General features: G+C 47.9%; 1 protein-coding gene across 7 annotated transcripts in view; it reads right to left on the minus strand.

Annotated features, from left to right (window-relative positions):
- Positions 1 to 25,416, minus strand: part of LOC146811566 (telomerase protein component 1-like) — a 1,575,504-nt gene that overhangs the window by 1,140,272 nt on the left and 409,816 nt on the right. For all 7 annotated transcript variants that reach the window (XR_014966741.1, XM_085618541.1, XM_085618539.1 and 4 more), the window contains one exon: positions 538 to 606. Coding sequence is in view for 6 of the 7 variants with exons in the window: in XM_085618541.1 (XP_085474667.1) it covers positions 538 to 606 (69 nt within the window). In the remaining variant the exon portion in view is untranslated. The remainder of the gene's footprint in view (positions 1 to 537; positions 607 to 25,416) is intronic.

Here is a 25,416-nt window from a genome sequence, read left to right on the forward strand (position 1 = left end):
TCATACTCATCCTTCAGAGCTACAATGAATGAAGAAACGTGTTTAACAAAGCAATGATAAAGTTTGACTTCAGACTTGAGTTAAGGATTACTACGTTTTATTTCTGAGGGCTAGGTGATGTCTCTCACTGGAGATGTTCGCAGATAACACATTGCAGAATTTGGAGTCCCACAACTGCCCGACCGCACTCCCCTTCCCTTTCATTAGCTTACGAGGTTGGGTAAGGCTTTGGTTAGCTCATTCATTCAGTTCGTTTATCTAGGGAGGAAGTGTTTATAATTGCAGAGGCACATGTAGACAGTTTCCATGAATGCGTTTATTGGCCTTATGATCAAAAAGGTGTATGGGGGTGCCAGGAGACAAGCCCTTGGAGTTAAATGGATCAAGTGTCGCAGTTTTCTCCAAGCTATTATCCCTCCTGAAGCATATTGTTCCATTTGTAGAAAGAAGATTCAGAGTTGTAGTAGTAACAGAAGATGTGAGAGAAGTGCAACATCAAGAGATGTGATTGTGTACAAGGGAAACCTAGAACCTTACCTGAGAATCTGTTCATTGAACCCACTCAGGAAGATATCACTCCACTGCCCCGGAGTTTCATCATTGTTCCTAAAAGAGAGAAAGGCCATGACAAAAATAATTACTCCCTATTTTTCCTCTTCAACTCGAGTCTTTCTTATTGTTAACACTAGACATTAGAAAACCACCCAGCAAGAAAGCAACATTTCAGATAGTAAAAATAGTTGGACCAGAAAATATACAAGGAAGCCGCCCCTGCAACGAGCTTCCTCAGATAGTCTCTGTTTCTCAACAAGTGATCCGGCACAAATGAAAGAAAACAAGCAACAGAAAAATGTGAAAAATTAGAATAGGCTACTATGCCTGGAGTAACACCAGTATACTCGACTATAACGAAATCTTCCGTCACAAGATTCAGGAACTCAAATCTACCTGAAAGACTGCAAAGAATCACATTCCATAGCCATGATGAGACCTGAGTAAATATATTCATCACTCATCCCTAATTCAGGGATGCCCCTTGAAATGTATTAATTCAGTTGCTCTTGTTTCAGCCAGAAAAGGGTAACTAACTTGGTAAGGACGTTGGGAGCATGACAGCAAAGAAAAGGAGCTTTAAAGTAAAGGTCTCCCGGTGACTATTGTGAATGACTTGTTTAGTCAATGACTAGTTTTTACTCTTATTTTGCAGATCCCAATCATACCTTCATTGAAGAAATAATCCAAGGTTGGAAGAATCCAGGAGTACTTGTCACCATGATCAGAACAACCCTGTCCAAAAATGTTTATAATCACATGGCCAAGCTGAGCCTTGTTGCGAGAACTGGCAGCCCAAGTACAGTTTTTGCAAAATTGATGAGACTTGGTTCAAATGACTGTTTGGTAGATAATAACAATTGAAGGTAGGGTAGTGGAGCCAGGTCACAACTGGCAACGATGGTCATGGAAAATCGGAACTCCCCCGGCTGCAGATAGGACAGGAGCCATAGAAAAGGAGATCAGGTTCTGGATGCTGGGCAGCAGGAGTCAGGAGAAAGACGGGATGCAGGGTTGTGCCACTACTCAGCCACAGTCTTGCCACATTCAGTAATTTTTAGTTAGGTGTGCAGCTGTCACTGACAGGACAAAAATGCTGAAAATCCAGAATGAGAAGCAGCATTGCCCTGAAAAGTACCATATTTTAAGAAGTGAATGAGAGTGAGTTTGGCAGACTGATCAGTAAATCCTATGGGAGAATTGTAAAGTAGTCAGCTAACTAAAGATTTAAAATGCAAAATGTCAGTCTAGCAAATAAAAGTTCAAGAAAATAAGAGCACAGAATGAATTTACAGCTGGGAAAGAACCAAGAATAATATGGTTGGATGACTAACCAAGTAGGTCACCATACTTTCAAAAATTGTATCATGGCATTATTAATACTGCAACAATAGCAGCTAAAATATTATCATAGTGAACACTACACTTGATAAATTCACTTAATAAGTGTACAAATTGGATGTGAGATTGGGCAAGGCAGAGAAAGATGTATTACTTAGTACCACAGAAATAAACAAACAAGTAGAAACACCCAAGGAGAGAACACCGCTATCATGAGAGATTGCAGCATGGCTAGCCGAAGGCTAGACATTGTAAAATAGGCTAAGAGCTTCCATGTGAAATGTGGGTTTAAGAGTCAAAAATAGAGTTCTAAAAGAATGAATAACAGAATCATGAGATGGAGGTCCAAGAGAGGGCATTTCTGGTTTAGAGACAAAGGGTAAATTGATGCAACAGTAACTATCCTTTCTTACCCTCTACTTACCATTGTCAGTGTCTCCCTCACTCAAAGCATCTTCTCATAAGAACTCAAGACAGGCTAAATACTCCCACTGCCAAAGAAACCTATATTATACCCTGATGACCTTGCTACCTACCAGCTCATCACTCACCTACCAATCACTGAAAAAGTAGTGTACGTTCAACTACAAGATCACATCAATGCTAACCATCTCCTGCATGACTACCAGTCTAGCTACAGAAAACAGCGCAGCACAAAATAAACCCTACTTTACACATCACAGATGATGGCCTCTTGACCACAGATCAAAGAAAGATGATAACTCCTGCCCCCCAATATTGCTGGACCTCTAAGCTGCCTTCGATGAAGTCAACCATCCCACACTCCTACGCACCCTGGAGTCTCAAATGGGATTCACTGCTAATGTCCTTCACTGGCTCTCCTCCTACATATCCAATTGACACCAATTTGTCCACATGGGCACGTCTAGGTCACGAAAGATCCCTATCACCTGTGGGGTCCCCAAGGGTTTCATACTGTCTGCAGTCATCTTCAACCTTTTTATGGGGCTGCTTGGTGCTCTACTCACAGATCACAGATTTGAGATTCACCTATTTGCTGATGATACATAACTATGTGAAAGTCACCTCTGCTTCAGACATTCAACATCTTAAACACTGCTTGCACATCATCCAGACCTGGATGTCCAGCGCCTAAATGAAACTCATGGAATGAGCTACCGGCAGACATCAGACGCGCCCCCTCCCTGAACACCTTCAGGAAGACCATCAAGACCTGGCTCCACAGCTAAACTGATCTGCAGACCCCCCCCCCCCCCCACACACACACACTCAGCGCCTTGAGACTCTCACGGGTGAATAGCACGCTTAAAATTCCCTGATTGATTGGTTGAACCCAACCAAGACACAATTCCTGTCATTTGCCAAAAATAATAAACAAGATGCCTTACAAACCTGGTTCAATAGCATGAACCTTGGCGACCTTGAACCACAACTTCCACTTGGATTCACCCTGGACACCAACCTCACACTCAAGGAACACATTGACAAGACACAAAATAAAAAAACGTCCTGGTACCAGGTATTTTAACAAGAAATTCAAACCATTTCTTCCAGAAATTGACTTCACAACTGGTATTCGAGCCCTCGTACTCTTGTATCTGGATGGTGGAAATGCTCTGCTACATGGCTACCAGGTGCCAAACTGGCACCCCTTAGGGGTATCCTACATGCTGCAACACATCTCATCCAGGGTCTGAAGAAATATGATCACATCGCCCTCATCCTGATGGAAATCCATTGGCTCGCCTTACCAGCCTGCACCATTTTCAAAACCAGCTGCATTATTTACAAAGCTATCCAGATGAGCACCCTAGCTTATCTTGCAGACAAGCTCACCATCTCTGGTGGATCTCAGGACACCCACATCCAGCACACCAGTCTACAGACTAAGAAGGGCAAAAATTTAAAAACAAGACAGCAGGCCTTTTCCAACTATGCACCCAGAATCTGGAATAACATCCCCATACCCCTCAGGATTGCCCAATACTGCTACACTTTAGGAAAGGGTTGAAGATTCATCTCATTAAAGAAAATTACAATGTATTAACTGCCTACAACCCAGCTTCCTCTCCTCTTACTCGTTGGTTTTATGCTGGTCATTGACCATGTTCAGTGTTCTCCTGTCTTTGAGTTAGGTTCACGCTCTAGAAATCCCATGTACATAGATACGTATACATAACACTAACAAATCAGGACCTGGTTTGCTCTTCCTCCTAACACACAAGTATTATAACAATGGATTGAACCACTGGGAAAATAAAACAGAACTGAAATCAGAGCATTGTGATAAGCATCGATTAGAACCAGGATTTTAAACTAAGAGTGAAAGCTACTGTTGGCTTGATTTTGTGATTTTGTTTTCTTTTTTATAAAACATTAGGAGGATAGTAACTAGGAATAGACCAGTGGAACTCAGGAAATATTGTCAAACCCTTAGGATGAGGTTCAGTGAAGAGAGCAGGATCATCAGTTTTTGACCTCTATAGTATCCAGATCTGACAGCCCAGTAATTTAGTCACCCTGTGCTCAACAGTCCCATTAGCCTCCTCTTTGTGACATTCCCATGGACACCAAACACTATCATCTAGCGTAAACAGAAAGCTACTTGTTAAAGTAAAACACAACATCAATGTTGTTCACTTAATTCCATACTGTACTTCTGTAAAAACACGGTTGCACAAAATAGGATTATTAATTGGGGTGAACCCTCAAAGGCACTAAATTCACTTAAGCTTAACTCCTTGGTAGCTATGGCACACAGCAGACAGGCTTGACTAAGGGCAATGTGTGAAGTATATATGTAGTACCAGAACAGTAATAAAGTTGAAATGCAACACAAAAAACATCTCAAACCGAATTTGTAAACAGAGAAAATTTTAATAAATAAAATGACACCAATCGGACAAAAATCTAATATGGGGAACGGGAGAAATGAATTTATAAAGTTCTCAGTTGGAATAGTGCCAAGAAGAATAAAGAGCCCATGATAGTCAATGGTCGTGGTAGACCCGGACCTAGGATCAATTTGACACTGACCACAATGAACTGAGGGTCAAATACACTAACCAGGTTCATCCTGGTCAAAGACTGTACCTTCTTACTTTAGTCCTTTAAAACCCAATCCACCACAGTAGTAGACTTTTAAACCCCCCCTCCCCCTCCCCCCAGACCCTCAGGGGAGGCACTTAGAGACTGACCTGGTGTCAGTCAGAGGACAAACAGCAGGATCCAGTCCATGTCCAGTCGCCACTGGTAAGCTGGGCAGTTCCAGGAATAGGACCCTTTAGCTTATTGTGTTCTTGTAGCTTTAACAGAATGTTAGCCTTATGACCCTTGGTGTTCACTTCTTTTTCCGAGATACAAGAAAGACCAGGCCCAGTCCTCCAGGGCTCCTCTCAGGTTGCAGACAGCAGGTTCAGTCCTCATCTAATCTTTCTACGGTACAGGAGTGTTCTAAAGTGTGTGCCTGAAGAGGTCACATTTATGCGGGGCACAAGGTAATGGGTGGGAATTACGCTTGGGCATGCCCTGAGCAATGGGGTAAAAGTTCCTGGGCCAACCCTACCCCGTTTAATCTTTTGAAGATGGCAGAAATCTTCTGCCACAGTAAACTTGAGTTCTAAGGGCTGGGCATGTATGTGGGACTGTACTATGTAAATACTAGAACACTCCCACATCTAACACTAAAATCCAGTTTGTGGCAGTCACCTTACCCCCAATAAATCCAGAGGCAGAAGCATGGTAGAACTAAAAGTAGGGCTTTCAGCAACTAGTCAGCGGGTACACAAGAATTGTTTGGGCATCCTGTATCCCTTTCTTTTAAGTGTGCCCCAAGATGTTATATGTAAACTCAGCAGACCTGTCAGGCAGGATTTGACACTCAACAAGGATTTGACACTGTTAATGTAAAAACAGATGCTCACTGCCCCAACCGGTACATTCACATGTTCAGAAGGGTGATCTCAGCCTATTCTTTGCCTCTATGACTCCATTTCAACTTTTTCACACCTATTCAAATGATAATTACAGGCTGGCATAAGTGGGAGAGCAAATGTAGCCCCCAGGACCTTCAGGTAGGGAAAAGGTAACTTTAAAAGTTACTTTTATTTAATAATTGGAATCACTATTGAATTGGATATTTAAGAACTATTAAAATAGTTGTTTTGATATTTTTCTAGCTAGGTCTATTTCCTAGATACAGTATGTGGGATTTGATCTGTACTCTGGTTTTCTACACAGGACAGCTAGCCCTGCCACCGAGAAAAATAGCTTTTGGTTGCTAGTCACTGTAAGGACATGCTAACATTACATTTCATACTTTTTTTAAAATGCCATGCACTCTGCCTTGTGGACTACAAGACCTGCATAGGGGTGATTTAATAATATTTAAAAAGGTAGGTTTTGACCTGTCAAAAAGGTTTATTTTGACATGCTGAAATGCAGTTTGTACACTGCTACAGTCAGGATAAACTAGTAGGAAGCCTTATTTCCGATTCCACTGTATAGAACAGCACAATAGGTGTTCCAGTCCACAAGTTGAATTGAACTTCCAGGCCTTGGGTACACCCTTGTACAATATACTAGGGACTTATAGGTAAGTTAAATATTTCATTAGGAGTATGCCAATTTGCCAGTGTTTAAGGGGAGAGGGGCACAGGTACTATCCTACTGGTCAGCAGGGGTAAAGAGTACAAAGTTCTAAAGCCATCAAAAATATAGGGCTCATAAAAAGGTGAAAAGAAACAAGTTAATCATGGAGAAAAAGTGGTACTCCTACAACTTCAATTGTAGGAAAATAGTTGAGCAATAAGGAATAAATAAATTACTTTCGGAAACACTCTTTATGATGAATACTTTGTCTAACCGCCAATTAATAATTCAACTTCCCAAGGTGCCAGACTGGGCCTGGAATGTTTTCTCAGAAATGTTACCATGTGACAATAGACAAAGCCATGTGGTGAAGCAAAAACAATGTATTGCCCTGAAAGTGAAGCAGCAGAGCCATGTACAAGCGCCACTCCTGCACACTGTCAGTTTCTTATCTTTTCCCTCTGCACCCTCAGACGTTGAGCACTACGAAAACTTGCGGATGATAGCGTGCCAAAATCTAACTTGGAACCTTCTTATGATGATGATGATCGGGAGTTCACCCCACAGAACAGGGAAGTGGGAGGGCAGTGAGAAATCTGAAATGAGATAGAGTATCCACCAGTCCAAGTCCTAGCAAAGGTTAGTGACTTTTTGTTCTTCTGATTGATGCTTCTAATTACAAATACTTCACCTTAAGAACAGAGCCACAGCAGTGAAAATCTGGGGAGTGGGCTCCGACCAGAAAGTCCATCAAGACTGAGTGCATAAAATGGCCCTCCCGTTGTACCAGACAGCCACGCAGCAGTGTTTTGTGAACATGTATAAGACGCAGCCTGTCAGATGTCAAGAACAGTCACTGCCCCCCACCAGCGGTGTAGTGGTCTTTGCCCTGGTGCAATGAGCCTGAATGTCTTCAGTGGGTTGCTTTGTGGCCAGCGCACAAAAGAGTTTGATGCAGAGGACTATTCATCTTGGCTGGGTCCTTTTCTGCACCACCTTTCATCCTTCACTCCAGAAAATCCTATAAAGAGCTGATCACTTGTACAATGGTCTTTTGTGCAGTCACTGTAAAAGCTCAACACCCTTATGGGGTGAGCAAATGGAGTCTTTCCCCCTCATTCAAAGGGTGGGGTGGAAGCAAAATACATTAGCAGAGTGATAGATTAAAAAGTGTGGAAAAAAAAATACCTTGGGTAAGGCGGCCACCCGCGTTCTCAACACTAATTTGTCCAGAAAGAAGATGGCATAGAGCAGTTGCACCAAGAGGGTCTGCAGTTCACTCATGCAGCACGGAGCGGTGCTAGCAATTAGGAAGACTGTTTTGAGCATGAATAGTCTCAGTGAGCAGCTATTTATTGTCTTAAACGGTCAAGCACGTAAGAAATGTCAACACTGAGTTAAAATCCCATTGAAGCAAGACAAATGGCTTCACGGGAAACAAATGTCAGACCTTTGACATAACGCATCACAACAGGTCATTTAATTATAGATGGTTGGTCAGATAAACAGAAAGACCAAAAGGGGAAACAGATAACCTTTAATTATGCAGACTGCAAGGCCTTCCTTTACCAATGATAACAAACAATACATCTGAACGTTTGGCCTGCAGAGGTTTGGTATGACGAGAACCACATCAGGCAAATAATTTTTGGCCAGAGTCTAAAGTAGATGGACTTTGTTGATCTGATAGTCAGGCTGCAAGGATAACATGGAGTATTGTGGCCGGCAGGACGAACACATTCAACTATAGCCAATCAATCCCCAGGCATGGAGCTGTAGGTTGTGGAGGCTTGGTGCCGGGCCCTCCACTGGTGCAGAGATTGGAGTTCCTCCTGAATTGGTCACTGAATCAGAGAGCAAATGCTCATGCTCAGGAGGTCCAGATACCATACTCTCTTTTGCATGGTCTGTCCTGACTTTTCTCAGAACTTGAGGCAGGAGAGGCAGTGGTGGAACACAGGTACAGGAGAACAGTGTTCCATTCGCAGTCAAAATGTGTCTGGTCAGCCACCACAGAAAATACCAAGCTGTCTCCTGTGGGATCTGGATTGAGCCTGCAAGGAATCCCTGGTGCAGGATCTACGGAAACACGAGGTTCCACTGCAGGCACTGCGTATACCATCTGACATTTGGGAAGAAGAAAATACAAAAGGCGAGGAGTCGAAGTCACAAAGCAAACCACACTGACACCCAGAATTGAGCCTGAAAAATTGGGATCAAAGCCCATAATCAGTATAGTGGGGGCAGGGTGGGGAAAAGTTATCCGAATCCTCGTCATCGTCAGTGTCATGGAACATTTTGCATACCCTGAACCATGTCAGAATAAGAACCAAAAAGGTCGCAATCCTCCGATAGTAATGGCACAAAGACAGAGGCTGAGGATTATTACCTGCTTACAAATCGACTGTTTGCACCTTTGTGATTTCATAGAGTAACATACGCCTGAAGCAAGCAGAAGTAGATTTGGGGTCAGAGACAATGTGGAGCCCGTTCTTAGGTCGCACCAGTGATCTTGGCGTCAGCAAGGAAAGAAGTGGCACGGACCCTGGGGCTGGAGTGGAAGTATGAACATGCGGTGGACAGTCACAGGACCAGTTCCCACCGAGTTAACTTGACACCAAGAGAGGACTTGAAGGTGGAAATCCAAATGGAGCACCTTAAGGCCCAAAGGTGCACCAGAGGAACCCGAAAGCATTTGAAAGAGCTGCAGCATTGCCTCCTTGAAGATTGTGATTTACGGCCGACGATGGTCTTGGGCACTCAGGTCCCACTGGGTCTCAACGTTGGACTGGATCAGACTCAGAAGACACTTGTGGGGGTACGAGTAGGGTTTCTGGTCTTCAGTGAAACCAAATATAAATCAATAAAACACCAAATGGAACATTTGTTTTTCAGTAGCTAATCCTCTCCCTCACCAAGGCCCCCCCCCCACCGCCAAATCCAACCTCCACGAAGGAATGAAGGCCATCGCCGAATGGATGATGAACAGCCGCCTGAAACTGAACTCAGACAAGACGGAGGTCCTCATCATCGGATCCACCCCCTCCGCCAGGGACGACTCATGGTGGCCCGCCACAATGGGAGCTGCACAGACGCCCACTGACCACACACGCAACCTGGGAGTCATCCTGGACTCCGCGTTGTCAATGACCCAGCAAGTAAACGCCGTCTGCTCCTCCTGCTTCAACACCATCTGTATGCTCCGCAAGATCCACAGATGGATCCCCACTGGAACCAGAAAGACAGTCACCCAGGCCCTCGTCAGCAGCAGACTGGACTACGGCAATGCTCTCTACGGAGGAACCTCAGCCAAACTCCAGAAACTACTACAACGCATACAGAACGCCTCTGCACGCCTCATCCTCGACATCTCCCGCCACAGCCACTTCACAGCCCACCTGAAAGACCTGCACTGGCTTCCCGTCAACAAGAGGATCACCTTTGAGCTCCTCACCCACGCTCACAAAGCTCTCCAAAACACCGGACCAGCGTACTTCAACGAACAACTCACCTTCTACACCCCTAACCGCTGACCTCGCCCTCGTCCCCCGCATCCGTCGGGCAACCGCCGACAGCAGATCCTTCTCCCACCTCGCCGCAAAAACCTGGAACACCCTCCCCATCCGCCTACGACAGATTTAGGATCTGCTGGCCTACAGGAGACTCAAGACCTAGCTGTTCGAGCAGTAGCAGCAGCCCCCTCCCCCCCCTCCCCAGCACCTTGAGACCCTCACGGGTAAGTAGTGCGCTCTACAAATTAACTTATTGAGTAGAAACAGGAAAACACCAGGTTTTGCTGCACTCACTTGAGCCTTGGTAAGACACATAGCATGCCCTTGTGATCATCCACATGGCCCCCACGCCCTCAGGACCTACTTTCAATAGGGTTTGGAGAGCATGGCTCTGGTTTTGGCTCACTGTTCACTCGACATTGCTGTGTAGTGGCCAGCAGGATTGCACAGTCCACAAAGTCACTGTGCATACAGATGCCTTCAAAATCAATGTCCTCTCATACAACCTTAAGAGTTTTACATCATGATCATCTAAAAAGTATGTCCATAGGAGCCACATTCCCTCTTACAGGCGGCATAGGGACATTATCATGAACATTTTCAGCACCAATGCAGCGGCCAGAAGGGGTCCGTGCACTGGATTTGTATAGACTGTGCTGCCTGCTTGGAATATATTAACTAAGAAAATCTCAGAGTTAGTGTAGGACCCATACACAGTACAGCTCAGCAATATCAAGAGCCAACTAGGGCTCCATGTTCCTTGTATGTGCTTCTGACAGCATAATTTCAGCAAAATCACTTGTAAGGACCTATTCTGAACGTACACACAGATATAGAACATGTTCATGATAAAGCCACAGCATTACCAAGATCAACATTTATTCCTACTGCTGCTAAATTAAAATGAAGCTTGGACTCAGAAAACAAAGTTTGACACCTTAGCACAACAGAGGTGGAGCCAAGACTAATGAGATTACAAAAATTGCAGTCCTTCAAAACTAAATTGGGAACTTAACCATTTTAAAACCGTGCCTCAGAGTAGGTAGTTAATCGGCATGTATAAGAGTATCCACCAGAAAGATCATTACTGAAGGTGAGTATTTTGTTCCCCTGATAGATACTTTTACATTCAGATTCCTCCCCTCTTGAATAAAATACCAAAACAGTACCTTCAGGTTGGGGCTTCTGAACAGAAGGTCAAACCAAAGACTTGGCAAAATGTAAATAACTTCAGAGTGAAAACACTAACGCCTGGTTATGGTGTGGACTGAAGCTCATGTCACATCCCAGCAGGTATCCAGGACAGAACGCTCCTGGACAATGCAGAAGAAGCAACCTTCACCTTGGTGAAAAGGGCACCAATGCCCTCTGGAGATTACTTCTTGATAAAAGCATAGCAGATCTCACAGCATAGCACGACCTAGTGGGAGATGGTCAGCTTCTAAATCACGTAGCCTTTCTTGAAGCTAGCACAGCCAAGAAAAATCTGGTCATCAATCTGGTACTCGCATGTCCTGTCAAGTTAAAATTGAGGATCATACAGGAGCCAGGTGATGCAGTCTCTCCTCTTTGGTAGTTAGAGGAGACAAGTAGATTGCTAGCACAGTGATGCACTGAGAACTGAAACGATATGACGACCTTCTGTGAAAAAGAAGCCTTAGTCCTAAGAACCAGTTTGTTGGGGAAAAATATAGTACAAGGAGGACAAACTGCCAAAACCTGCAGCTAGCTAACACTCCCAGATGTATTAACGGCGATCAAGAACATAAGGCAGGAGTAAAAATTACTGGACGCAAAAAACTGGTTGCAATTTGAGACCATAGTTGAAGTTTACTAATCAACCATGTACTAATGTGTTGATTAATAAAATTCCAGTTCCATGTGAGTCTTAACCCAACTTAACTGATATTAATTAGACTGGTCGCGAACTACAACTTGCTCTGACTGATGGCCCTCACAGGGACTGTGACCTGCTTAGATGAGCAGACCATTATGTCTGTGTATGCCTATTAATAAAGATAACTTTTGTTTTTTAAACGCAGCCCATTTTTCTTCAAAGAAATTGTGCAGAGTTAAAAAAAAAAAGAAGGAAAAAAAAGGACTTGTTTGATATTTGGCAATGGTCTGCGAGGAAGGGGTTGTAAAGGGCCAATTTACTTTTGTGAATAGATTACCACTCTGAGTCTGGAGTTGAACATTTTTCAATGATTAACGACCTGATTTTGGTCGCAAAACACTGCAATATGGAATACGGATTCTGTATTTGATAGGCACACCTACATCACACCCTTTCTAAATACCAAATCGGAATGGGGTCACAATCCCATTTTAGGAGTAGTAAGTCTTCCGAGGTGGGATTAGTAAATTTAGTGAAGTGTGAACTGGAGTGTTTGAGAGAATCTGCCTTCTCGTCAAAAAGGTAAGCTCCGACAAAGGTCTACCTCCTTGCATATTACATGAAAACCAATGGAGCATATCCAAGTGTGGCGTGGATGGTGATCTAATTGAGGATCCCAAGGATCTAACCACTGAATCCATTGTGTCCAGGCTAGAACAGAGGTTTGCTTCTCTACATTCTGCCTATTGAACACAGCTTCCACAAAGCTATCATGAAGGCTTTGGGGAAGTTTCAGAATGACCATCTGCACAAGGAGTAAGAATAGTGGGTCAGAAGGAAAGTTGAATTTGTGAATTGAAGGGCAGGGCTACCTGAATAGAAAACTTCCTTCCCCATTCCCTGAATCCTCTTTGACTCCCTGTCTGGAGGAGGAGAGTGAAAAGAAGCATAGTTCTGCTTGAAGCCTGAATTACAAGGTTTCTCTTAGGAGGGATGAGCTTTCAAAAATGCAGGTCCCCAGGAGCTGAGTAATGGTGGCTGGCAGCTTGACAATTCACCACTGGAATAGCATAAGGCAGGGGATAAAAGAGGAAAGGGCAATTGTGAAAGGGGGTCAATACCCTGGGCAGTAAGGCAGCTCTGACTCGAAAAACAAACTTGTTGGAGAAAAACATGTAGTAAATGAGAGAAGCATAATCAGTGCTTGCAGCCTCATATCGCTCATGTGATGGCAAACGAAAAAGCAGTCATCAACGTCAATAGCCTCAACTGGCAACTGTGAAGAGACTCAAACGGAGACCCCCATTAAAAATATTAATACCATGTTAATACTAGATTCAAATCCAATTGAGGCATGACCAATGGGGTTGGTGAATACAAATTCGTCAACTTGTTTAGGAGCTGCATAATAATTTTAAGAAGGCGGTCTGAAAGGCAAAGGACTGCCAACATGGTCCCCAAGTATCCCTTAGGAGTGCCCACTGCACCACCTTGGTGAGCCAGTGAAAGTGCGAAATGATGGATCTCCGACAGGCAAGCTTCTAAGGGATCCAAAAATATCTCTGTGCACGATGCAAAAAAACTACTCCAACTTCCAGAGCAGTTTGTTTTCACTGACGTATGACATGCAGATAGAATGACATCCAACACCTTTGATGGCAGCTAAAAGGAGTTAAAATGCTCCACTCAATCTCCACACGTGAAGGTGGAGGTTGAGGTTGAGGTGCCAGGCTTCCCTTCTGGCTGAGAACGAAGGTCCACCCTGAGAGAGGTAGAGAAAGTAGGGGCACAAGAAGAAGCATAGATTGTCTGCATACCACACCTTTTACGGCCAATCCTGGGCAATGAGAATGACTTCGACCCAGTCTTGGTATACCTTCTTCAGAACTAGAGGTATCAAGGGCATATAGGTAGAAATGCCTAGAGAAGCAGAAAATTCCACCTCGACTGAAACATGACCCCAAAATGGACACTGGAAGTCACAGAACTGAGGACATTAAGCATTGTATAGCATGGTGAAAAGATCCACTTGAGGCCTGCCTCACAGGATGAAGATATGCTGCACCACCACTGGGTGGAGACTTCACTCATGGTCACCATAACATTAAAGAACTCAACTAGGTGACTGGCAACTAACCAAATCCCATGCCAGTGCGCCCAAATCCATAGCCTGAGCAACTTGTGAATAAGTAGCTGAAACCCTACTCATCCCAGTTTGTTGATGTACCACATGATAGTAATGTTTTCTACCAAGATCTGGAAAAACCGGACCATGAAGAGAAGGGAGAAATGCCTTGGGTGACAGTCCGATAGCTCTAAGCTATAACAGGTTGAAGTACCTGCTCCTCTGGAGATCAAACGCGTCTGATCTAGTTCCTCCGAATGACCACCCCACCCGAGGATGCAGGCATTCATTAATAATGTGATCATAGACGGTGGAGGGCAGAAGGACATCCCTTGAAGTAAATTTGCCTCTACCGACCCCCAGACAAGATCTGTTGCAGCGTTGAAGGAGACCACTTTGGTGTCTTAACAGGTTTTCCCCATGTTGGAACCACTGTCTGTGAAGGCACCACTGCAGAACCCTCACACACCAGTATGCATGCATGACCAGGAAGATACAGGAATCTGGCAGACCTAGAAGATGTAAGACCATCAGGATTGGGATTCAAGCTACCTCCCGAATCAGGAATCATAACCTGAATATCTCAGATCCTGTGGGGAGGAGGAAAGGCTCAAAACTAGGTTATGCCCTTAACTACCTCTATGAATAGAAGGGCACTGTGATGACTCCATGTGGGATTTGGCCATATTATAGAAAATCCCAGGTCGAAAAGCAGGGATGCTATTGAATGCAAGTAATGTCGCAGCGAGTCAGCTTTGAGCTGTTAGTCACTTAGGAGGATACTGGGACTGCAGACCTCCTAAGATGGGCCGCCTTTGTGAAGACAAGAGGTCCCAATGTCACACCTAACGGGAGGACAGCGAATTGAAAGGGAGTGATGCTCACCACAAAATGCAGCTACCTCCTGTGTGACTATAGGACCGGTAAGTGAAAATAACATTCTGCAAGTCCAGTGACACCATCTAGTCTCCAGCTTCCAGGTGCAAAAGAGCCTGCATCAGGGACAGCATCTTGAACGTCTCTCTGCACCGGAAGAGATTCAAGAGGATATGGCCAAAGATAAGATGAAGCTCATCGCCCTTCTCGGGAGTTAGGAATTTCTGGGAGTAGCACTGCTGCCAAATTTTCTGCTCAGGCACCAACTCCAGCACATTTTTCAGTAGCAAAACTGACAATTCTTGTTGCAGGATAAGGAAATGGTCTTCGAAGAGGTGGATGTCTGGGGAGACATTCGGGGAGGGTTGTCCTGGAGGTGTAGGATATAACCTCTTTCTACCATTTTGAGAACCAATTGGTCTCAAATTATGGAGGGCACTTGTCTTCCCACTAGCCTCTGATGCTCCGACAAGAGCGAACTAGAGTGGATGTCGTCAGTGGTGTGTTGGCATTGGCAGTGAATGAAGCCAATGGAGAAACCGCAAAACTTCTGAAACTGCCTGTAATATCTAGGAGGGGGCTGGAGGACAAGGAAAAGTGCGGTGGCCCTGCTGGTTTAAAAAATTCCAGGGCCAACTCAGCCATGTTCCCAGAATGTTTTGCACCATCGAAAGGCAAATGCCTTAACGTTACCTGCAAGTTCATGGAAAATCATGATGATCGTATTCAGGGGTCGAGACCCAAACAGACTGAAGAGCCCATGCAACAGAATTGACAGTATACAGGCCCACCTTATTAATGCTTCTGAAGGTGCCCTGGCCATCTCTGACACATTATCTTTAAGGTAATCTAGTAAATGGGGAATGACTCATTGGGCCGTGACCCAAAAAGTGTGACTGTACCTTCCCAAAAGGCAGGTGGTATTTAGGGATTTCAAATCCATACTACCAGCAGTAAAGACCTTCTTTCCCCATGCTTTCAACCGTTTAGACTTGCTATCTGCTGAAGTGGTGAAGAGTGTGCATTTAACTCTCAGGAGATGGATGAGATGACAGAAAAGAAGGGCAGGAGCTGGTCGGTACCTCTGTGCCACCAATCAGTTGAAGGCTGGGTCGAAGAGGATTTCTCCCAGACAGTAATAATGTCCAGCAAAGCCTCGCTAAATAGTAGTGCCTGTTTTGTGGTTTGCATTGCCTGTTGAAGTACCTCAGTAAAGTGCCTGGTCCTTGGGGGCGTGGCTTGGCCGGCTGCAAGATCGCCGCACTCTAAGTGGGCTCTGCCGGTCAAGCTCAAGAATCTGGAATCATCCTGTAGGCATCTGCCTCTTACCTGCATGTAAACGCTGCTGGCAGACTCTGCTTTGTGTGAGGCGCGGAGGCAACGTGCTTCTGACTCCCGGCGGGGTTCTCCGGCGAAGATCTGGCTTCTGCGCTTGGTGCTGGGCCTGCGCCCCGGTGCCCACGAGGGTCGGCCTTCCCGGCTGTGGGCTGCGGCGGCCTCCGGACACCTGCGGGGACGACTGCCGGTGCGGTGAGTGGCATCGCATCTGGGGCTGGGCTGGCGGGGTAGGGGGCCCGCGGCTGTTCTGCTCGGCCTGGGTGCCGCGGCTTAGGCTCCCAGGCTCCTCTCAAATCAAGGCCGCCTCCCTGCCCGGGCTCGGCGACGCGAGCGGCGGGCCTCCTGCGGATCCCCGCTAGCGCCGCTTCAGTTTGGTGGGCTGCCCCCTCCGGTGTCGGAACCCTCTTCGCCCCGTCTGGTGGGACCTGCCTTCTCTCAGTTTATGCCGGCATCTTCAGTTTAACTGTCCCTCCTGGCCCCCGGCTCGCCCATTGCATTGCGGGGAATGGATTCTGGGCCCGCGGTGGCCCTGCTGGGTCTTCAACCTGTTTGTTCCTCAACCCTGCGCCAGCGCTGAGCTCCTCCCGCCGTCATTGGGGGTTGCTGGTGGCGAGCTGCTACTCCTCTGCGACTGGGCATTGGCCCTGGCTTGCACATCTGGAATACTCTGCGGGGACTTGATTCCGGGCCTGCAGCGGCCTCGCTGGGCCTCCGGACTGCTCGCTTCTTGTTACAACGCCTGGGCTGGGCTCCTCCTGCCGCCCCTGGGACCCGCGGGGGTCATCGGGGGGAGAGCCACCGGTGGGCTAGGGAAATGGAGAAATGGGCGGGAAGTGAGGGGACTTCTGGATTGTGTCTGGCTCGACGTAGTGAAAATGAAAGATCGCACGAATGGGCCCGGGCATGGTTGGCACTCCTGGACTTGTTCAAACGTTCGGTTGTGGGAGATGGGGGAGATCCGGTGGGGGATGATGGGACCCCGGTTCCTTGAGCGCCCTGTGACAGGCTTCCCCCTATGCTCCTGAGGCACTCTCTGTTGGGATAGCTGGGAGATGCGGATCCGACGAGTGGTGGGTGAGGCTTTGATGTACATGTAATTCTGATGGATACTGGCGACATGCTTGGGTGGGTTGGTAGGGTGGGGGGGTTCGTTGGGGGGGTTGCTGGGGGATGGGGCGGGGGGTATATTGGTTTTATCGCACGCCCACTGTGGATTACTCCTGTGGATGAACTACCTCGTAGCACAGATACTGTTGGGGTGACTGTTGTACAGTTGTGATCAGTTTGGTGGGGTGATCACTGCACTACGTCCTGATTTGGCTGGAGGGCGGAGTACTGGGGAAGGGGATTGACTGCATTTTATTCTGTGCCCTAATAAAGTCTGTTTAAAAAAAAAAAATCGGGGGGAGAGCCACTTCTTCTCGGCCTCGGGGCACGGTGCCCCCTGTGGGGCACCGGGGCGGCGCTGGCCCTGGGTTTGGCCCACCGCTGAGTGCTGTGCCTGGCACTGCCCTTCTGTCCGGACTGTCATCTGGTGGGAGCCGCGCGGCCTCCGGTGCCTACCTTGTGGGTGCACTGCTCCTTGCTTTCTCTGTGTCTCCCCCACCCTGCTCTTCATGTCTGCTTGAGATCGGCAGCGCTCCTGCGCATTGTTCTGCTGTTGTTGGCTGGGGTTCCTGCTGGTCCTCCTCCTTTGCCGGTCCGGGGCCCCTGGTCGCTCTCCCACATCGCAGCCTGGCTGTGCACTGTGACGCACTTCCCTGGGGGTCCCCTCTCCGGACTGCGGTGGCCCCGTTGTGGGAGCCTGGTTTGGCTCCTGTCTACTTCTTGCCTTCTGTTGCATGCGGACTGTAAGCACCCGGCGTCTCTCGTCGCCCACCGCCCCTCTCAAGTCATACTTCTCCCAGCTGGGCTCATCATCATGGGGAAATCTGACCCAAAACAGTCCAAGATTGCTTTTGAACTTCGAAGGTCTTCCCGTCAGGACGGTGCTGGCTCGGACGGTGCCGACTCTGCCGTCACCTTGGACGCTCCCCCTGAACGGGACGATGACCTTAAAGCCATAATGCTCGATGTCAAGTCGACTGTTGCTGGGATCAACTCTCAGCTCGCCTGGACTCAGTTAAGGCCCGCGTTGACACACACGAGAATCGGCTGCTCCAGGTGGAGTCCAGGGTGTCGGACGCCGAGGACGCTGCCACTCAGGATCGTCAGAAGCTCCTTCAGATGGATAAGGTCTTGGCGGTCATCCGGGAGAGGAATGAGCATTTGGAGGCCCGTTCCCGCCGGACCAACCTCCGCATCACGGGCCTTCCGGAGTCCACCAACATCTCCCGGATGGAGGACTTTGTTGAACTCATCATGGAACTCTTCGGCGATGTCCTGTCCCCGGTGTTCGTTGTGGAGCGGGCGCATCTCTCCCTTGGTCCGCGCCCTGGTCCTGGGCTGCCCCCGCGTCCCATCATTGCTAAAATCTTGAACTACTGGGATCGGGATGCTATCCTCCGGGCGGTACGGGACAAGGGTGCCATGACTCACCAGGCCAACGCTCTCTCTTTCTTCCCAGACTACACCCTTGCTGTCCAGGCGGCCCGGCAAGAATTCCTTCCTGCCAAACGTCTCCTTCAGAAGAATGATATCTCGCACTCCCTGGCTTACCCGGCGAAACGGAGGGTCCGTCAGGGGGCTAAAACACTTGTCTTTCCAGATCCTAAGGAGGCCCTGGCATTCCCAAAAAACTCAACAAGGGGGCCCGCTCTTCTCCTCGTGGGGACCAGACTGACAGCGTTGATCGTCTCAGTGACAATGACTGATTTGTTTGGTACTGGAGTCTCCATAACTCTTGTTTAGTAGGATGCCTATCACTACCTATGCTTGGCCACCCTGCTTCTCTGCGGGGTTGTACGCCTGGCCCAGCCATGCCCTCACAGGATGATTCCCCATTCTTCAGTTGTGTTTCCTTTTCCCAGTTGTGGGTTCCTGGGTTGGGGGGGGTGGGGTGGGGTGGGGTGTCTCAGCCTAATTGGGGGGTTGGAGTGGGTGAGGGGTGGGAGGGGTTGATTCGCCTGGGGTGGTCGGATTGGGTTGGGGTGGGTGTTTGTTGGGGTATTCTGTTTTACAATTGGGGATGTGGCTGTTTTATGCTATTGTATGTTCGCTGTATGTTGTTATAACATGCCATGCTTCTGATACTGCATTGTGCTGCTGGCCACTTTTAGTTTCAAGTCTCCTGTTTGCCATGGTCCAAGTGCACACCGCTACTTTTTTTCCTTTCTTCGTTGGCTATCTGCATGGGCCCGGTCTAAGATTGCTGGGCGCCACCCCTGCGCATCAGCGCGTGGTGCATCTCTGCTCCATCTCTGCTTTGCTAATCCCTTTGGGCTCCCGCCGTACTGTCTCGCTAGTGGCTGTCCCCGTTACCCTGTCCGCGGCGCTCCCCTCCTGTGCTGCGTTACGTTACACTTTGGGCCCCTGTTGCATGACTAACATCATTTGTTGGACCGGGAAAATCTGTGGCTTGAATGATCATCGTAAGGCCAGATTGGTCCACTCGCATTTGCAGCGACACAGGGTGGACATATGCCTTTTACAGGAGACACACCTGATGCCGGGCGCGCCACTGGGGAGAATCGCACTCTTCTACTTATTCATCATATGCTAGGGGGGTCTCAATTCTGATTCGCATGGGGTCTTCCTTGGAGTACTACCAACGTAGTTATTGATCCGGAGGGCCGGTATGTAATACTTCATGGCTCTCTATCGGCCCAGCCTGTGACGATCGCTGCAGTCTACGGGCCCAACTCGGACAACCCAGACTTTTTTAATCATGTTTGGCATCTTATATCCGTTTGCGGCCCAGCGGAGATCGTTTGGGGAGGAGATTTTAATGTCACTCTGTCTGGGGCAGTCGATCGGTCTGGCTCCCACGAGTCCCACCCGTGCGCTGCCGCGGCCCTTACCTCTATTGTGTTCAATAACTCTCTCTGGGATGCTTGGCGCCATCTCTGGCCTGATGCTCGGGAGGGTACCTGTGTCATCAGTGCTAGGGGATGTTGGTCTCGCATAGATTTTTGGCTGACTTCCCAGGATGTCCTGATTGGCTTGCTGACGCCGTGCACATGGCGCGTACCTTCTCTGACCACGCGCCGGTCCAAATTCGCCTCAGTCTTCCTCACTTTACGCCGCGCGCATTCACCTGGCGCCTTCCCCGCAATGCCCTCCAGGATTCCGTTTTCTGTGCGGACATTCAAACGGCCATTACTAATTATTTTGATTTAAACACTGGTTCCATGGACTCGGCCTCCGTACTCTGGGAAGGTTTCAAGACCGTTATTCGGGGTGAATGCATTTCCAAACAGGCTGGTGTCCTCCGTTCCATCCGCACCACTTTAGCCAAGCTCGAGATGGAAATCAAGGACTTGGACGCCGCCCAGGCTGCCCTACCCAGTCCTGCTACGCTTGCGCTACTCCGCCAAAAACACACAGAATTTTCAGAGGAGGCTGGTCGCGAACTCTCCTTTCTGGGCAGGGAGGGCCGTGCTCGTCGCTTTGGTGAGGGCGACCGCTCCGGGCGCACCTTAGCTCATCTCCTTCGTGTCCCGCGTGCGGCCTCCTGTATTACGGCCCTCAGCAACGGGGGCCGGCCAGGACTACCTCCCCAGAGATCAAGTCTTGCTTCATTGACTTTTACTCTCAGCTATCTCTGCTGGACCCCCCGACGCAGGACGCCTTTGATCAATATTTTGAGTCTATTGTGCTGGTCTGACTTGTGGACTACCATCGGGAGTTTCTGGACGTACCATTCTCTAAGGGAGAAATTCTTGCTGCCATTAGTGGCATGCCCGCGATAAGGCTCTGGATGGCCTGCCGGCGTCATTCTATAAAACGTATGCAGATCTCCTAGTGCCACACTTGGCGGCTATGTATAATGAATCCTTTGATACTGGCCTCTTCCCTCAGTCTCTCCGTGAGGCTATGATAACTCTGCTTTTCAAACCTGACAAGCCTGCTGATCGTCGCGATTCCTATCGTCCCCTTTCTTTAATGAACACTGACAACAAAATATTTGCCAAACTGATCGCCTCTCGACTCCTTCTACTCATGCCCCTTATCGCCCTCCCGGATCAATCTGGCTTCATTCCGGGTAGAGCCACCTCGCATAACCTTCGTACAATTTTTTCAGTCTTGCATCAAATTAATCCCAATCTCCCCGTGGTGGCTGCCCTGCTGGACGCCACGAAGGTGTTTGATAGGCTTGAGTGGCCTTTTCTTTTCTACCTCCTACCACGCATGGGCTTCAGTAACATGTTCATTCGTAAGATCAGGCTTCTGTACACCAACCCCTCGGCACGCCTCCGCATTAACGGACAGATTTCCGACCCCATCAACATTGGTCGGGGCACCCGGCTAGGATGCCCACTTTCGCCCATGCTTTTCGCCATCGCAATGGAGCCTCTGGCGGCCAGGCTCCGGCAGCACCACACGCACAGGGGAATAGGTTTCTCGGCCCGCTCCCTTCTAGTCTCTATGTATGCGGACAATGTCACCTTATACGTCCATCATCCTCAGGAAAATCTCAGCCCCCTGGTTCGGGAAGTCATTCGCTTCCGTGGACTTTCAGGTGTCCAGATAAACTGGAGCAAATCGGTGCTGTTTCCCTAAACCGATGCAACCACGCTGTTCGCACCGGACTTCCCATTTGTGTGGGCCTCGGGCCCCACGCGTTCTCGGTGTTTGGTTGAGTAGGGACCTGGATGTACTCTGACTTGGAGGAAGATGGAGAGAGAAACTTCAAACATGCCCTTGATCGACGGTAGCTCCGGCGATCCAGAGCCATGAACAGCTTGGCCTCCCTCTCCTTTACAGCCATAACGGTGCATGCTGAGGCAGTGATTAAGGGTATGCAAGAAATTATACAAATCCAAGTACTAGCGGCAGATGGAGTAAAGGTCTATGGTGGACATTTGTCAATCACAATCCAGGGAGAGCTTAAAGCCAGAATGCATAGGGAGACATCCCTAGCACTGCACTAAAATGTTATCCGAGGAAACGCTTCTTCTGAGGTAGCGCTCACTCTCGCTCTCTAGAGGGAAAAAAAACAACTGACGCCAGGATGCTGAGGTTGCCGTTTTATAGCTCCAGTGACATGATGGTGGTGCTTCGGCACCAATGTGAAACCAGCGCCCTCTACCAACCAATATAAAAGAACAAATGAAAATTTCCAGATCCTCTCTGGTGACTGGGATATTTAAGAGGTGAGGAATCTGCACTTAGAAGTATACATCAGAAAGTCACCAGCATCTTCTGCAACAGCAGGGGAGGAAGAGGTTGTGGCAGTGGCATGGGATTATCTCGAAGAAGATGGCCCATCTCATGGCTATGATCGTGGTTGTGGTAAACTAAGTTAAGCATTTGAATGGGGCCTTGATCTGACAAAACAAAAGCTCGTCAAGCCAGCTAAAGTATTCAATGGGAAGCAAAGACCTATTAGGGGACTATTCCTTCATCATTTGCTGAGCTTTACATCTAGACCTTACCAGAATGGCCACAGTCTTTGAAATGTTTGCTAAATACTGTCTTCGATCTGATGTCAGGACTGGCAGCTTTGAGAATGGTGCCAGCGGGAGAACAAACAGCAAGTTCTACAATGTGGGAAGCGAGCTTGCCGGCTCACAAATGACGACAGGAAGTGTTAAAATGGAGATGACCAGTGCTGGGAAGGTGCTGCTGGTGGAAGCCTGGTCAGAGGCCCAAAGGAATGCCAGAGGGAGTCAAAGTGGATCGGAAAAGGAGCCAGCATAACCGGAGTGAATGCCACAATCTACAAAGGGCCAACAGCAGGTGCTGGAAAACTGGAATTGGAGGAAGATGTTCCAGGTCCAGAGACAGCACTGTGGCGGAATCTGGGACTAGTGGAATTTCTGATAAATCTGGCTCCAAAGTCAATGCCACTGACTAGAGTACATACTCCTTCAGTGGGAATGATGCTGAAAGGTTGAAAAATCCCTACTGTGAGGTTTCTTTTGCTTGTTCTAGGAAGACTTCTCTTTTCTCTTGGAGGCACCCCAATTTGAGGACTTACTGGTCGAAGGCGAGCTGAAGCAGAACCTGAGGAGAGACGTGGATCTGTAATGATCCTGCTTCTTCTGGTACTCATTTTGCACAATGAAGAGAAACGACATATGTAAGTTGGAGGAATTATATCTAAACCTAAAACCTTAGGAGGAGATATTTTCAATACAAACTGCTGTAAAGTGAATTGAATGTTGAAAATTGTTCAGAGGATACCAGTTTTCATCACAGGGGGCAGGAAGAAAAGGAACTGACATCTCTCCGTCTGCACAGTGCTTTTTTTACAGCTCCATTATGTCATATCCAAAGTGAAACCCATAGCTAGGAAAGTGCCGGGCGTCGAATATTGGTACAGGAAAGCTATTTTAAGTTTCGTATCCAGCCTGGGACCTGGAGAGGACTCAAGTGAATAGCAATCTGTAGGTAACAGTAGCCATCGGAAATTACTTGTGCCAGAATACTTGTAGCCGAATTTGTCTCATGTAGTGGTTTGGTGCTCCTAAAGGCTGCAACCTTCTGCATATGAGCAGGAGACAGTGCATTTAGACAAGGGAGCTTTGTCTTATTCTACTGGGGCTGAGTGTCTGAAAAGTTTCAGCGCTCTGTCCACCATCTCCTTGTGTTTGCTTTGTTTGCCCTAAGTTGTCAGGGAATGCCCAGACGTGGGCCCCTTGCTCACTTTGCCACTGGATTCAAGCTACTGTCAGGCGTACCTGCCGGTTGCTTAGAAGGAGAATGTCCAGATCGTAAGGACTAGATTTTGTTTACCTGAACCCTTACTGTGGGGCTCCTTCTCACATTACTCGCCTAACTTATCCGAGATTACACCAGAGAAACTTTTGGAAAATTTCCACTTATTATTTATAGCCCTGAAGCAGTTCCTTGCATAGGAACGAAACGCGTTGGCTGATGTCCAATTTTTTACCATGATGAAAAATAAAGAAACTTGATGGACTTACACATAAGACTGTGGGGTATGTTCTCAAGAACGTGTGATAATCATCGGAAAAGTAACTTTTACAAAAGTAACGCAACTTACAACATCGCAGTCTATCGCAGGAAATTTACGCTGTGTTAATCAAGTATTCACAACACGCCGGTACCATGCAATAGTCACCAGATAACGCATCAAATGGCTGGTGAAAATCAATGCCACGCAAATGCGAAACACGAACCCCAAAAACGCGAATAAAGCTGCGATGAGGCCAAGCGCGAAAACCAGCCACAGGCCTGCAAATCCCATGCATCTGGCAGGAAAATGCACTATAAAAGCAGAACAAGAATAACTCACCAGAAACATTCCAAAATGCGCAGCACCATGGATGCACCCTGACCGAGCGCAGAGGCCAACGCGAACCCCACAAGCCCCACAGACCACCAGCAAGGTACAACAGGGTCAGGGAAGGCCAGGGAGAAGAGGGAGAGGAAGACGGGGTGCAGTCCGCAGCAACACAAGACCAGCGTCACGGAGGTGACAGAACACTACCAGCAACTGTTCCAAAATCAGACTACCTGGAATGCAGCCGGAGTGCCGAGGAGGACACTGGATGAGGCAGAGAGGCGCTGGCATGACCTGAAAACCTAAACCAGGCACAAACCCGCTGCCAACAGGAAGGCAGCAACGGAGACCGGAGGTGGGAGTCCTGCGCCACAGGAGGAGCAGGAGGAAATGGAGGCCAGTCATCAGTGTGGAGATGATGCAAGGAGGTTGGAGTATGGACACAGCTCAGGAGGACCTGAAACAACAACAGGGTGAGTAACGAACAGGGACTGGGGGGGACAGGGGGAGATGGGCACAGTGCACAAGTTACTTACTTGTGTAACAATGTATCTGTAAGAGACATTAGTTAGTGATAGATTCCTTACCTTAGAATATCCCCAGGCGTTAGACTGGATCTGGAAAGTTTTCGTCAGCAGTACCCCTGCACGTCGGTAGGCGTCGTCGTGCGGCTCCGCGTACGTCGCTGGCGTTTTATTCACCGAGATGACGTCATCGGAGCTACTTAGACCCGCCCATGTGCGCTGACAACAGTTCTGCACACGACTTTCTGCGCCAGGAACGCAGAGCCATGCCAGAGACAGACTACTGGTGCAAAAAAACTAGGGCCCTTAAAGGGATGACCTGAACCCTAGAGAACAGTTCGTACAACGGGGAGGATGGGTGGGCGGTAAGGAATCTATCACTAACTAAT

The sequence above is a fragment of the Triturus cristatus genome, chromosome 7 (assembly GCF_964204655.1).
Source record: "Triturus cristatus chromosome 7, aTriCri1.1, whole genome shotgun sequence".
Classification (NCBI taxonomy): domain Eukaryota; kingdom Metazoa; phylum Chordata; class Amphibia; order Caudata; family Salamandridae; genus Triturus; species Triturus cristatus.